Source organism: Lynx rufus, unplaced genomic scaffold, assembly GCF_022079265.1.
Source record: "Lynx rufus isolate CCGP_SWC_20201006 ecotype Redwood Valley unplaced genomic scaffold, mLynRuf1.p SCAF_17, whole genome shotgun sequence".
Taxonomy (NCBI): Eukaryota; Metazoa; Chordata; class Mammalia; order Carnivora; family Felidae; genus Lynx; species Lynx rufus.
The window spans coordinates 26,133,897-26,148,797 of NW_025814831.1; the positions used below are offsets into that span (position 1 = coordinate 26,133,897).

At 38.4% G+C, this 14,901-nt stretch overlaps 1 protein-coding gene across 1 annotated transcript in view; it reads left to right on the forward strand.

Moving 5' to 3' along the window:
- Positions 1-14,901, forward strand: part of SPTLC2 (serine palmitoyltransferase long chain base subunit 2) — a 102,507-nt gene that overhangs the window by 23,941 nt on the left and 63,665 nt on the right. The window contains exons 2-4 of the mRNA XM_047080291.1: positions 3,432-3,626; positions 11,461-11,615; positions 13,063-13,211. Of these exons, the coding sequence (XP_046936247.1) occupies positions 3,432-3,626; positions 11,461-11,615; positions 13,063-13,211 (499 nt within the window). The remainder of the gene's footprint in view (positions 1-3,431; positions 3,627-11,460; positions 11,616-13,062; positions 13,212-14,901) is intronic.

Sequence of the window (14,901 nt, forward strand, 5' to 3'; positions counted from 1 at the left end):
CTTTCTGTAATACTAATAGTAATAAAAGGAAACATTGCTTAGTACTTACTATTTGTTAGCTCTTAATAAATACTATCCTGAGTGCTAGATGTGCAATAATGAGCAAAATAAACCTGGTGCTTTCCTTTATGGAACATTATACATGTATAAGATAGTAATACTATCATTTTTATTTGAATCATGTCAATAAGAAAATTTGGCATCAGTAGTTGGATTGATTTTTTTCTCTCTGAGTTCTAAGACTTTGTCACCTTTATCAGAGGTTTGCATACCAGTTGGCCTGTACATTCTGATCCTGAATGATCAGAGTGACCTGTATTTTTTTTTAACCTTTTTTTTTTTTTTTTGAGAGAGTGGGAGCGGGGCAGAGGTGGGGTGGAGACAGAGGATCCCAAGCGGGGTCTGCGCTGACAGCAGCGAGGCCCATGAGGGGCTCACAAACTTTGAGATCATGACCTGAGCTGAAGTTGAACACTCAACTGACTGAGCCACCTAGGCACCCCCAGAGTGACCCCCAGTGATTTGACTGAGGCTGTTTTCCAAGAGTTACTTAGTTGAATCTCAGTTCCTTAAAATGCAATTAAAGTGACACTGTGATTATAATTATAATATTTAAAAGCAAACTAATGATTTAACTTACTACTTCCTAGACAGTCCAGCCAACAGTATGAATACACTGTGGGTAGTGCTGGTTTGGGTGTGTCTCAAATCAAGGCGGATATCTTTTAAAGAGATACACTCACAGCATTCCTGACATACACACCTGCCACACATTTGTTACTTAGGAGCTCTGAAAATTGTCTTTTTACTAGTATGTTCTATTGCGAGAAAATAGTTTAAACAATTTCAGAGTTAAGAGTTGGGTACTGGTATTAAATACAGTGTTCTTTTAGATATAGTTTTTTATTTTTTATATTTTATTTATTTACTTATTTATTTTTTTTTAATGTTTATTTATTTTTGAGAGAGAGAGAGAGAGAGAGCACAAGCCAGGCAGGGGCAGAGAGAAAGAGAGGGACAGAGGATCCGAAGCAGACTCTGTGTTGACAGCAGAGAGCCTGATGCAGAGCTTGAACTCGTGAACTGTGAGATCATGACCTGAGCTGAAGTCAGACGCTTAACCAACTGAGCCACCCAGGTGCCCTAGATACAGTTTTTAAAAGAGATGATCAGAATATTATTTTATTTTTGTTGTGTTTTAAGTGTTTTTGATTTGTCCAGCTTAAAAAAGTTTTAAGTTTATTTATTTTGAGAGAGACAGAGACAACATGAGAGGGAGAGAGGGAGACAGAATCCCAAGCAGGCCCTGCACTGTCAGTGCAGAGCTCCATGCGAGGCTTGAACTCATGGAACCGTGAGATCATGACCTGAGCTGAAACCTAGTTGGACGCTTAACTGACTGAGCCACCCAGGTGCTCCTGTCCAGGTTTTTAAAAATGTTTATTTATCTTGAGACAGAGAGAGAACGTGTGAATGGGGAAGGGGCAGAGAGAGAGGGAGAGAAAAAACTCCCAAGTAGGCTCTGAGCTATCACCTCTGAGCCCAGTGTGGGGCTCCATCTCACGACTTTGAGAAGAGGACCTGAGCTGAAACCAAGAGTAGGACGCTCAACTGACTAAGCCACCCAGGTGCCCCTGCTTTGCCCAGTTTAGTAACTTGTTTATATGTTATATTGTTAATTTTTAAACAATCTCCTGTCTTCAGTTATTGGCTCATTTCTAGCTATTCTATTCTAAACACATTGCAGCCTTGCTCCTGCATAAAACTTTCAGTAGTAAACATCCACATAAACTTCTACCCCTTTGGGAAGAGATTGATGAAGATCTATATCAGTTTTACAATTAGTTTTCACAAGTTTCTTTAGGCCATCAAATTGAAGCAGTACCATCAGATTCTAAGTATCATGCCTATTTGAATGCCGTTCCTTTGTTAAGAACAAGTGTTTATTTTCCAGCTGTTCTAGCTTGCAGCATTCAGATAGCTTCCCCAAATTAATATTATCAGTATGAAATATTCTAAAATATATTTAACCCTTGTATCAAGTTGCCTGAGAGGCCAAGAAAGAATCGTTTATTCCTTTGGGACTTTTCATAACTCTAGTACAGTGCTCAATTGAAAATGTGTTCCTGATAAATTGTGAATGACCATCCTCACTGTAATTGGCTGTTTCATAGTTAAGATTAAAATTAACACACAGGGGTGCCTGGGTGGCTCAGGCAGTTTAGTGTACGACTCTTGATTTCAGCTTGGGTCATGATCTCACGGTTTGGTTTGTGAGCTCGAGCGTTCTCCCTCTGTCAAAATAAATAAACTTAAAAAAAAAAAAGTTAACACATAAACTCCTCTGATGAGATTTTTCTATAAAACAAGATTTCCATTAAGATTGACCAAAAAGTGGGGTGCCTGGGTGGCTCAGCCGGTTAAGTGTCTGACTTCAGCTCAGGTCATGATCTCACGGTTCGTGGTTCAAGCCCCGCGTCAGGCTCTGTGCTGACAGCTCAGAGCCTGGAGCCTGCTTCAGATTCTGTGTCTCCCTCTCTTGTGCCCCTTCCCTGCTCATACGCTGTCTCTGTCTGTCTCAAAAATAAACAAACATTAAAAGAAAATTAAAAAAAAAAAAAAAGACCAAAAAGTAAAAAGCTTTGAGGTATGAGATCAAAAGTACAGTAGCTTGGTATTTTATATTAAAATTCAAGTGTCCCAAAGGATTAAACCAGGGATAATCTTAGAGTGGAAATGGGTACTTAGGTGAAGATGAAGGGGTCAGAATGATTTCATGACAGTTGCTGACCATTCTTAACTGTTTTTCCCTTGTGTTGCATTTCACTTTCTACTTCTTTACAGTGCTGGACCACTCTTATGTAAGCATTTTACTTTTGTGCATAATTTATATGTGTTACCACAACAAAGGCTGTTAATAAACCACGTGTTTCCCATAGGAACCTAGTACTGGTCATTATTTGGAATACTATGGCTGGTGGCTTTAAGACTATACAGCAGTAAAACGCTATAAATAGTTTATTCTAGGACTGATTTACTTTGCTTCATTTGTAAGTTAATATACTATTTTTCAGGACAGGCTTTTTCTTTGTTGATTTATTTTTTAATTTGCTTTATTAGAACAAAGGAAATTATACATGCTCCAACCATAGCATTTTAGGATCTATTTCATAAAATCAAATAATGATAGAAATGAGCATTAAGCATTGTTCTTGGGCACTTCCTTCTCCCTCTGTTTTTCTTTGTTTGCTGTTTATCTAAAGTATATATAACTTACAATATTTCTGTTGAAAAAAATTATGCCCTGCTTAGATTTTAGTGGATTTATTTTTACTGGTAGAGAATTCTGAAGTTATGCAAATCTGTAAGGACTTAGAGCTTAATCTTTTTCTTACTGGGATTGAAATAAACATTTTTAAACTCCCTTTTAGGTCCATCATGTTACACAAAATGGAGGACTTTACAAAAAACCATTTAATGAAGCTTTTGAAGAAACACCGATGCTGGTCGCTGTGCTTACTTATGTGGGGTATGGTGTACTCACTCTCTTTGGATATCTCCGAGATTTCTTGAGGCATTGGAGAATTGAAAAGTGTCATCATGCAACAGAAAGAAAAGAACAACAGGTAATTGTTAAGAGTCTTTGATTCTATAAATGGAAGCCTTTTATAGAGATCTTGGTATTTTCACTCATTATTTCTTTAGAGATCTGGGGACACGTTAAAATAAAAATATTCCAGATGAAGTTAAATGAAAGCATTTCACAAAGGAAGTAGAAAACAAGGTTAAGGCATGGAGAAATCAAGGTCTTTAAGATATTTCTAATTTAGTCATCACAAGAATTTATTCCTGTTTGATGGATGAGAAAGCTAAAATTCACAAGTTAAAATAACATTTCCTAAGACACTTCGTGTCAGAGCTGGTACACAGACACAGGTCTGTGAAGTGCCAGAAGCCATGTTCTTTCTGTTCGTGGTACTGTGCTGTATCCCAAGTTGTGGCTCCATTCGTCTGAGAAGATGAAGTTCTGGGGAACTCATGATGTGTTTTCTCATAGACACATTGTACATAGATGTTTGGCTCACAGATCAGCTCCTCTCCCCAAACAAGTCTGTAAACAGAATGTGGTTGAGCTCTGTTCATGGTAGAAAAACAATCTTGTTTGAGTAATTGTAAACAGAGATAATAATGGTGGTCTCAGGGAGGAAAGACCTCACTTCACTTTTCTCTCTATACTCCTTTGCACCTCTAGAGTTCTGTACAGTATGTATGTATTGCCTATTCTCAAAAATCAGCCAAATTAAGGTGAAAAATGCCTGGTGTTTCTAAAAACAAACTTGTTTGTTCTTGGCATGTGAAGTATGCAGAGGTTGTTCTCTAACCCAAGGAATATTTAGATTAGAGATAGATTAGGTAGATAGATTAGATTTAGATTAGAGATAGATTATAGAAGGGCTTCAGAAATTAGATTTTTTTGGTCCATCATACTTCTCACTTTTGTGGGGTTTTAGAGGAGAGAGGCGGATGTGGTGGCAGCAAGGTCACCACTGAGAGAGGAGCCATTAGACACTGGGCATGGATGGTGGTCCCGTGGGGGGAGGGATGGGGGCATCCAGAAATGTGGGCAAAGAAGGGACCTCATCAGCTGCTAGAAAGCCAAAACCAGTCTGTATGGAATTGGGGATTCTGGTCCTGGGAGAACCCAGAACCCAGGCTGTCTTCTCTCTCATGTCAGTCATTCTGCATCCTCCCCAGCACCAGAACCACAAGTTGGCCATCCTTCACTGCGCTGAAGGGCCTACAGTTCACTTCATCAAGAAGGTATTTCTTGAATACCTAATGCAAGCAAAGCCCTGCATTCAGAAGTTTGGTCCAGTAGGCAAAACTCGTTGTATGGTATTGCTGTTACTTATTTATGGGCCAGTATCTTCCTATTAGACTGAGTTGATGGTGGTTGTCACTGATGGGAGCTAACATTTGCTTCACATAGCCACATTCAAAAATCTTTGTCTACAGGGACCTCTCCTAGTGTGGACATACTTCAGAGACCTACTAACTAACATGTAGAGGTGGGTGTGGGGGTACTGGTTTTGATGTGGAGAGTATTCCAGGCTGAGGGGATGGGGTGGGCAAGGGTATGAGGAATGTTTGGGAGCAGCTGGGTTTTGGCTGTATGAGAGATTGTGGTTTGAATGTCAAGCTAAGAACTTTGTGGGCAGTGAAGAGTCTGGGCAGTTTTTGAGCAGGGGAGTGGCCGGAGAGTTTGCATAGCTGGTGTTGTGTCATGGTGTGATAAAGAATGAATGGGGTTGCATCAGAATTACTTTGTAAAAGAGTACATCACGTTTCGAACTTGTTCTGTGTTTCCAGAGGGTGAATTGACTCTTGAGTATTGGGGCTGCCTGTGTGTACTTGACCTTTGTGTTAAGGAGTCAGAACACATAGATTTTATTAAGTAGTTTCTAATTCTGTTGAGGAAACATAAACTCTTCAGATTTAACGGCTCTTTGCAAAGCACTATACATGTAAATAGTGTCTGAATTGTATGCAGATGTAGAACAAAAAAATAGCTGACTATCATTGAATTAATCAGGAAATAATTGTAGGGGGAAGTAATAGGAAATATGTGGGACAGAGGGGGGACATTTGCTTCTACGGTTTAGAGGACTGTACTAATTTGTTTGAATTCTTTCAATAGGATTTTCACAGTAGATAACATTAACAGTTAAAACAGTTGAATTCTGCCATTTTCTTTTCTTTCTTTCTTTTTTTAATCTTTATTTATTTTTGAGAGAAAGACAGTGTGAGCAGGGGAGGAGCAGAGAGAGGGAGACACAGAATCCAAAGCAGGCTCCAGGCCCCGAGCTGTCAGCACAGAACCCAAGGTGGGGCTCTAACTCACGAACCGTGAGATCATGACCTGAGCTGAAGTCGGACACTTAACCGACTGAGCCACCCAGGCACCCCGAATTCTGCCATTTTCTTATCAAAGTTTAGCTTTTAGAGGGAAAGGAAGATCATTCAGCCCTATGGTAGAGCATGTTTATTTTCTGATACTGGATTAGATGTAGTGAGAGGGATATGCAGAGTTTTAAGTGTTACATTGGAAGAAGTGAGGGAAAGTGCTTGGGATCATAAAATGCAAATCTAATGTTGCCACTTCCTCATTTCACTGAGTGAATGGTGTTTATAACTGTCTCCTTACTTTCTTCCCCATTCCATTATAAAAGAGAGTCCATTTTAACCATTTATGCTAGTTCTTTATATGTTGCTTTGGGTAGAACTGAATCCCATGGTCCCAACTAATGAGTTAGCATGACTTTGTTCTATTCTATGTAAATTGTAAAAAAAAAAAAAATTCTTTGAATTCTTTACTGCTTGATCCTCTCCTATTAGTGTTATTTTGGAGGAGAGTGTTGTTTTTCCCAGTCTGTAGTCTGTTTCTTTTTTATGTGAGATGAAGCTACTAGTCCTCTAGAAACATGTATGTGATTAGATATAGCAAAAGGTTGAATTTAAAACATTCCAGTATCTAGACAAGAAATACCTAAGAAATTTAAGGATCAAATCATGGTAGGTAGTTCCCATACAACTTACCAACTACGGTGCCTTGCCTCTACGGTGTGTTTATGATCAAATATTCAAAAATGGGAAGGATAGGATATTGGGAAGGGACATTATTTATCCACATCCTGATATGTTTAATTTTCAAGATACAAAAGAAGAAAATTATTTGAAATAGATTAATAGAAATTCCTGGCAGTATTTTATTCTTGACCTTCCTCAAAAAGTAGTTTACTAAGACTATTCTGATGGTTGCCATTGTAGCAGTATCTTTGGAAACCATTAATGTCGTATAGTTGCTTGATGTATTAAGCTGAGGGATTATCAGTTGGTTTGTCTTTTTTCGTTCTGTGGACTTACAAAGAGCTCTACTTTCCATTGTTTTGTGGTGTGTGTGGACCCCCCGACAGCAGTCATCTATTTTTTTTTTAAAAAGCCTCATTGAGATAAAATTTATATACCATAAAGGTCACCTGTTTAAAACATATAATTCAGTTAATTTTAGCATTACAGTTGACCCTTGAAAAATGTGGAGAATTAGGGGTGCCGACACCCCCCCACATGCAGTTGAAAATTTATGTATACTTTTGACTCCCCCAAAACTTAACTAATACTCTTCAGTTGACCTGAAGTTTTGCTGATAACATAAACAGTCGATTAACACATATTTTGTAAGTTATATGTATCATACTGTATTCTTTTTTTTTTTTTTTTAAGTTTATTTATTTATTTTGAGACAGAGTACCAGCAGGGGAGGGGCAGAGAGCAAGAGAAAAGAAAGAGGATCCCAAGCTGCAGTGCAGAGCCCAATGCAGGCTTGAACTCAAGAACCATGAGATGATGACCTGAGCCAAATCCAACAGTCGGACGGACATTCAAGTGACTGGGACACTCAACTGACTGAGCCACCCAGGCATCCCCACCTTTTATTTTCTTTTTTAAGTAATCTCTACACCCAAGGTGGGGCTTGAATTTACAACCCTGAGACCAAGATTACCTGCTCCACCAACTGAGCCAGCCAGGTGCCCCTTATATACTGTATTCTTACAATAAAGTAAGCTAGAGAAAAAATATTAAGAACATTATAAGGAAGAGAAAATACATTTATAATACCATACTGTATTTATTAGAAAAAAATCTGCGTGTAGATGGACCTGCAAAGTTCAAACCCCTATTCTTCAAGGGTCAAATGTATTTTCAGAAGTGTGCAGCCAGCACCATAATCTAGTTTTAGAACATTTTTATCATCTGAAAAAGAAACCCCATAGCTGTTAGCAGTCACTTATTACTCCCCCTTATCACCCTAGGCAACCACTGATCTACTTTCTGTTTGTAGATGTTTCATATGAATGGGATCATACAATGTGTGATTATTTGTGTCTGCCTTCTTTTACTTGGCATAATGTTTTTTGAGGGTCATCCATGTTGTAGTATGCTTAAGTAATTCATTTCTGTTTATTGCTGAATCATATTCCACTGTATAGAAGTCATCTATTTGTATTTACTCTAGGGATTTCTCACTAGTACCAAGCTGTATCCCAGATAAACCTTTTCAAAGAGTTTTGTAGTAGATTACCACCTTATCCTTTTGCACTAGTGACATTAGTAGGTTTGCAAAAGTTTCCCTGTCACCTTTTGGGCTTTTTTGTTTGGAGCAACAGTGTAGCTTTTTTAAATTTAATTTTATTATTATTATTATTTTAATGTTTTATTTATTTTTGAGAGAGAGAGAGAGAGACGGCACGAGTGGGGGAGCAACAGAGAGAGGGAGACGCAGAATCTGAAGCAGGCTCCAGGCTCCAAGCACAGAGCCCGACGTGAGGCTCAAACTCATGAACATCAAGTTCAAACAGCGCATGAAAGCTGTTTGTACTTTACCATTGCCACTCACCTGCCAGTTAAGTATTTTTTGTCTGAGCAAGTATCCCTTTAGAGTACTTGTTATATTGTATTATAACTTCATTTGTGTGCCACTCCGCTCCACTAAGAGATCCTTAGGAGTGTAAAGGTTGTGTCTTACTCATTTTTATTCCTAATGCCTACCTTAGTGCCTGGAAAGGACAGCTCAGTAAACGTTTGTTCAGTGACTGAGCAAACAACTATTAGGTTGGCCTGACTAAAGTCATTTCACAGTGACTAAATTAAGAAGATGGAGGAAGAGGAGGGTGAGGATGTGGAGTGGGGATGGGGGACAGGCTGGGGGAGGGGGAGGGTAGGAGTAGTGGGGGTATTGTAGTTTGTGGAGAGAACTGTCTTGTTTTTTAATATATCCTGAGTCTGGCAGAAGTATTCAGCAAAAGGCATTGGAAGGAAGAAAGGAAGGAAGGAAGGAAGGGAGGGAGGGAGGGATAAGTCATCTATTTTAACCCTGTCCTAGAATATTTAAACTGTAGGAGATATTTTTGGGAACAGACACTCTTGTTGCCTAAACTGGAACCCTGAATAGTTACCCTGTTCCATCCCCATTCTTGCTTCATTGCTAAGCTGCAGGGACTTTGGTTAGCGGCCTTTCAGTTCTTTTCACTGAACCTTCTAACTGTAGTCAAGCTTCTACCCTGGCCAGGAGTCCCTCTCTTCTGCCGTTCTGTCCCACCAGCTTTTGGTCTCTAACATCCTTCACTGTGGCAACTTTCCTGTCACTCTGTGTAAGTCTGTTCCTGTCTCAGGGACTGAGGTGTTGTCTCATCGGAACAATGAGGAGTGGTGAGCTCCTTGATCTTGACAGTCTCTGCCCTCTCAGCCACACCCTGGCTGCCCAGAGCTCTACTTCACTTGAGGCTGCAACCGTTTTGGGTTTGGTAACCCTTCCAATAAATGGGACCAGACTGTCTTAAGCGTTTTCTGATGTTTATATAGTAAAACAAAAATAGTGCTCTTTCTTCTAATAAAAATTTGTGATGGAGTATTTCTCTCAGGTGTTTGAGTTAATACCTTTAACATTAATGTGCAGTATTTAGAAAGGGTTTAAAGAAATGAGATCAAGAAGAGTTTGTACTGTTTACCCTATTTGATGTGAATGGACAAAGATTGGAAACAACTCCCCCTGTTCCCCCAATCCTACTTTGGGAAATAAATGCATGGTGAATGACAGCCAAGGGAAAGTCCCAAATTAGAATTTGGATGTCTTTGTTCCAGTTTTCATTCACTTAATATTCTTGTTGGAAGAAGAGACTATCAAAAAGGATACGTTATTTAAGTAGTAAATTTCCAATTATGATAGACACATTATTTATGGATATTTTCTCAAGGAAATGTAAATGTTCGGGCAATTGTGAAAGAGATGGTATCGGGTACTGCACATTCCAGAGAGTACTTTCTGACTCTGCTGAGCTTTATTTAAGATTTTATCTACTGTGAGGCTTACTTATTAGTTACTTTATAGTCCAATGTCATAGAAGGTTAATTATAAAATTTTATGAAGAGTCTTTTTTAGCAATAAAAATCTTACACAATAAGGCTTAAGCTTTGCATGTTTCTAATTAGCTTATTTAACAGATTAATTTAGATTGACACCAAGTCCAGATCTCGGGGCTAGAAGTTCAACAGTTTGCTAACTGTAGTATAGTTTTCTTTTTATTTGGTTTACCCCTTATCTTCAGGAGTCCAGTTGCTCTAATGTGGTCTGATCATGTGGTCATATCACATCAGTCATAACATTATGCATTCATTTTAGCTCCACCCAGACTATTTTTTTATACACTTAATTTTTAGTGCATCTTATTTCAGTGAAGAAGGGAGGGCTTTACGTCCCTCATCATGGGAATTCATCACGAGAATCTTTTTTTCAAACTCCCATCCAAGGAAAGAAATCTGAGATAGGTGTCTTTCTATATAAGCAAACTTTTAGTCTTTCTTGCTTACCATTTTTCTTTGGATATGTTTCACTTTGATTTTAAAAATATGCAGAGGATGGAATTTTAATTTCAGAATTATTATTTTTTGTTTAAAACTGAAATTACAGTGTCAGCGCAGAGCCAGACAAGGGGTTCAAATCCGTGAACAATGAGATCATGACCTGAGCCAAAACCAAGAGTTTTGAATGCTTAACCAACTAAGCCACCCAGGTACCCTTAAAATTACAGTGTTTTTATTAAAAAAAAAATTTTTTTTTAATGTTTTTATTTATATTTGAGAGAAAGAGAGAGAGACAAAAGCAGGCTCCAGGCTCTGAGCTGTCAGCACAGAGCCCGACGCGGGGCTTGAACTGAACCGTGAGATCATGACCTGAGCCGAACTCGACTGAGCCGCCCAGGTGCCCCAAGACCTACTTTATTAAGTTAAGTTCTTTGACTCTACATTCATGCAGTCAGATGATTATTTACAACGATTTCATATAGGTTAGCCATCAAAGCCAAGTGGTTTTTACCTGATTAAGAGTTGTTTTACCTTGAGGCGCCTGGGTGGCTTAGTGGTTTAGCATGGGACTCTTGGTTTCAGCTCAGGTCATGATCTCATGGTTTTGTGAGTTCGAGCCCGTGTGGGGCTCTGTGCTGGCAGTGCGGAGCTTGCTTGGGATTGTCTCTCTCTTCCTGTTTCTCTCTGCCCTTCCCCACTCTCTCTGTCTCTCTCAAATAAAAAAACTAAAAAAAAAAAGAGTTGTTCCCCCCCCCCCTTTTTTTAAAGTAATCTCCACACTCAACATGGGACTCAAATTACAACCCTGAAGTCGGCAGTCTCATGCTCTACTAAGCCAACCAGGTGCCCCAGAGTTGTTTTAAAGTTTTAAAGTTGTTTTTAACATAGAGAATTGATGCCTTTGTGATTGTTTTCCTTATCAGCGAATTCAATATAATTGACCTCTCATTCTTAAGTGCTCTTACAACATGAAAAGGGAAGTTGTAAAAATTTTCTAAAGCAATTTAGTTAAATTCATGGTATTTCACCATTTGTTGGCAGGACTTTGTGTCATTGTATCAGGATTTCGAAAACTTCTATACAAGAAACCTCTACATGAGGATTAGAGACAACTGGAATCGACCGATCTGTAGTGTGCCTGGAGCCAGGGTGGACATCATGGAGAGGCAGTCTCATGATTATAACTGGTCCTTCAAGTGAGTCTCAGTTGGGAAATTATCTCTTGACAGCAACAAAAAGGAATTTCTTCACTTCAGAATTTATTCTATTGCAAATTGAGTATTCTGTTAAAACAAGAGTCGAAGCTGAGAGTACAGCACAACATAATTAGTTTCCTTGCATATAGTTCATCGTTATCCAGATTTTTAAAATATATTTTTCTGTTACATTTGATACTGTGTTGGATTATAACTGAAAATAAAGTTTGACTAATTAAAAAGAAAAACAAGAAGCCAAAGAAAAACTGTCCTGTTATGCCACTTACCAGAATCAAGTGTCTGAATATACTTCTAGATATTTTGATTTCTCAAATGGTTCCAGGATATATGCAATGCTTTTACTTAAATAGGCTGAATAGTTTAGAAAACGTTTCATATTCATAAAACTTTATTGTTTAGATCTCACAAGTATTGCATGGTTGCATTGTTACTATTAAAAAAAGAAAAAGACAGATAATACAGATAAATGAAACATTCCCCCATGACAACTAACCACTATCCCTTCTGCAAATCTACTTCCCCACAAATCTTCACTCCCCAGAGGTGACCACTGTTACCAGTTTGTTGTGTATGATTCCTCCAGATGTTTTCTGTGGGGTATGTAGGTGGTCAATCCACTGGGGTTACGTACAGGTAATTTTTGATTTATAAAAATGGGACCATACTACAGAAATCATTTTATATCTTGCTTTTTTCTTGCTAACATGTTGGTAATATCCTGCTTGTCTGTATCCACAGCCAGCTTAATATTAGCAGTGGCTACTTAGCATCGTATAGTATAGATGTATATAGTGTATGGCAGGTTGGGCTGCACCATCCTTTGTTAAAAACCCCAAAATTTCAGAGTTCAAACAGCAGCAGTTTCTTGTCCACACTTCCCGTCCACCTTAGGTTGGTGGAGCCTCTGAACCATGTTATTCTCACTGGTGGGCCCAGGCTGATTGAGCTTCCATCATATGGAATGTCACTGGTCTGTGTGCCTGGAGAAGGGGCATGGTAGATAAATTGTGCAGTGACTCTGAAAGGATCTTTATGCAGCTATCCTTTCGTATCTGTGTGGAAATTGCTGAGTCAAAGGGTATGTACTTCTTTTAATGGAGAAGTCCTGCCAAACTGCCCTCCAAAAAAAAAGAAATTACTGACTGATATTCTTATCTACAGTATGTGAGACTGTCCTGGCCAACACTGGCTATGGTCAGTTTTTAAATCTTTATCATTATCTATACGTGAAAATTACTATTTTGTTTTAACTTTCATTTTCTTAATTTTAGTTTCTTAGTGAGTTTGAGCTTCCTTTCTACTAGGCCATATTCTCCCTACTTTCTGTATAAGGTGCTTCCTTTTATATCATCAGTGTGTTTATTATTACATGTACATATTTGATTTGCTCATGAGTTTCATGAACTTTTATGGTATTGAAATACAGGTACACAGGGAATATAATTAAAGGTGTTATAAACATGGGTTCCTACAACTATCTTGGATTTGCACGGAATACTGGATCATGTCAAGAAGCAGCTGCCAAAGTCCTAGAGGAGTATGGAGTTGGAGTGTGCAGCACTCGGCAGGAAATTGGTAAGTGCAGGCTCTGTTTGGCCAGCTAATGTTCTTAATTGTGCTACTCCGGAGGGAATAATGCTGATACAGAGCTAGAGTAGTAAGCATCCAAATACATACTTTGCCATAGTTTCTGAAATAACGGATGATTTTAATGGGTTCAACACATGTTGAGTCATATTTATCTTTTCCATTATATTATAATACAAAATATCTCTAGAAAAGTTCCATAAGTATTTGACTCATTTACAGCTTTAATGTTCACTTTGTTGGCTTTTACAAATGGTAGTGGTTAAGAGTGCTGTTTCCTAGGCCTGACCCTGTGGGCATATGAGGGTTATTTAATCTGTTTCCATGCTGGTAAGTGGGGGTGAGAATAATTACTACCTTATAGGGCTATTGAAGAATTAATTCATATAAAGCATTTGTGACTTGGTAAATATTCAGTAAATGTTAACTTTTTGTTATTGTACCTTTACAAAATGTAAAGGTGAATAGATTTATATAAATAAATTTCATTTTTGTTCATAGGACGATTTCAAATTCTTCTGTTTTGTTCCAGAGAACTGATAACTATAAAGGTTAAAAGGCAACTTCTGGATATTTATTACTATGAATCACCCTCAAACTTAGTGGATTAAAACAGTAATTCATCATTATTTCTCATAGGTCTAAAGATTGGCAAGTTTAGCTGGGTCATCTGTACTCAGGTCCTTAATGACATAGTTTAGGAAGCATGGTGCAATGACGATATATGGTAATCAGACCTTACATCTTTATGGCACTTTGTAGTTTATAAATTTCTTGAGCCTTTTCTCTCTTTTGATCCTCACAACAATGTCATGAGGTAGATAGAGCAAATATTATTATTGGTATTTAGCAGATATGAAACTGAAGCCCAGGGAGGTTAAATGACTTGCTTAAAGCTTTGAGGACTTGTAGCATCTCAGTTCAGCAGTCTTTTTTCCATCATCTTTTCTGCATTGATCAGTCTTGTTCGGTCCTTAACAGATTTGATGATTGACATAAAATCACAATACAAAGTGAGGGAGGATGTTTTTTAACTTGTCTTTTGCTACATAACAGATCATTCTAAAACCTAGCGACTTAAAACAGACACATACATTTATTTGCTTATAATTCTGCCATTTGGAGAAGCCTTGATATTTATCTTAGCTCCATGTGGTGTTGGGTGGGGCATTATGGCTGAGGATAGAGTATCCAGGGTGGTTTCACTTACATGTCTGGTACCTCAGTTGGGTAGTGGGATCAGTCAAGGGCTGGCTGAGCTCTGCATTCCTCTTCCATAGTCTCTTATCCTCCAGAGGCCCTCCTGCTCCCCGTGGCTTTTCTTTACAACAGGCTAGTTAGACTGTTTTGTGTGGCAGCTGACTTCAAAAGTATAAAAGCAGATGTTGCCAGGCCTCTCAAGGCCTAGACTTAGAACTATCATGTGTCAGCAGGAATGGGAGAAATTGTTGGCAATCTTCTTTACAGAAATTCCATCACAGGTGCTGAATCTGAAGGTATTCAGATCTGAAGTGGTATTGACCACGATGTCTTTCGTTAGCCATTTCTATTCATACTACTCTTCCATAGAGCTTAGTCTGAAAGGGTTGTAACATGAAGACTGTGATTTCTTTTTATAAAGTAATGAGTAACTCTTAAATACAGGATTTGGCAGTGTTAACTTCACTAAGTTCTTCAC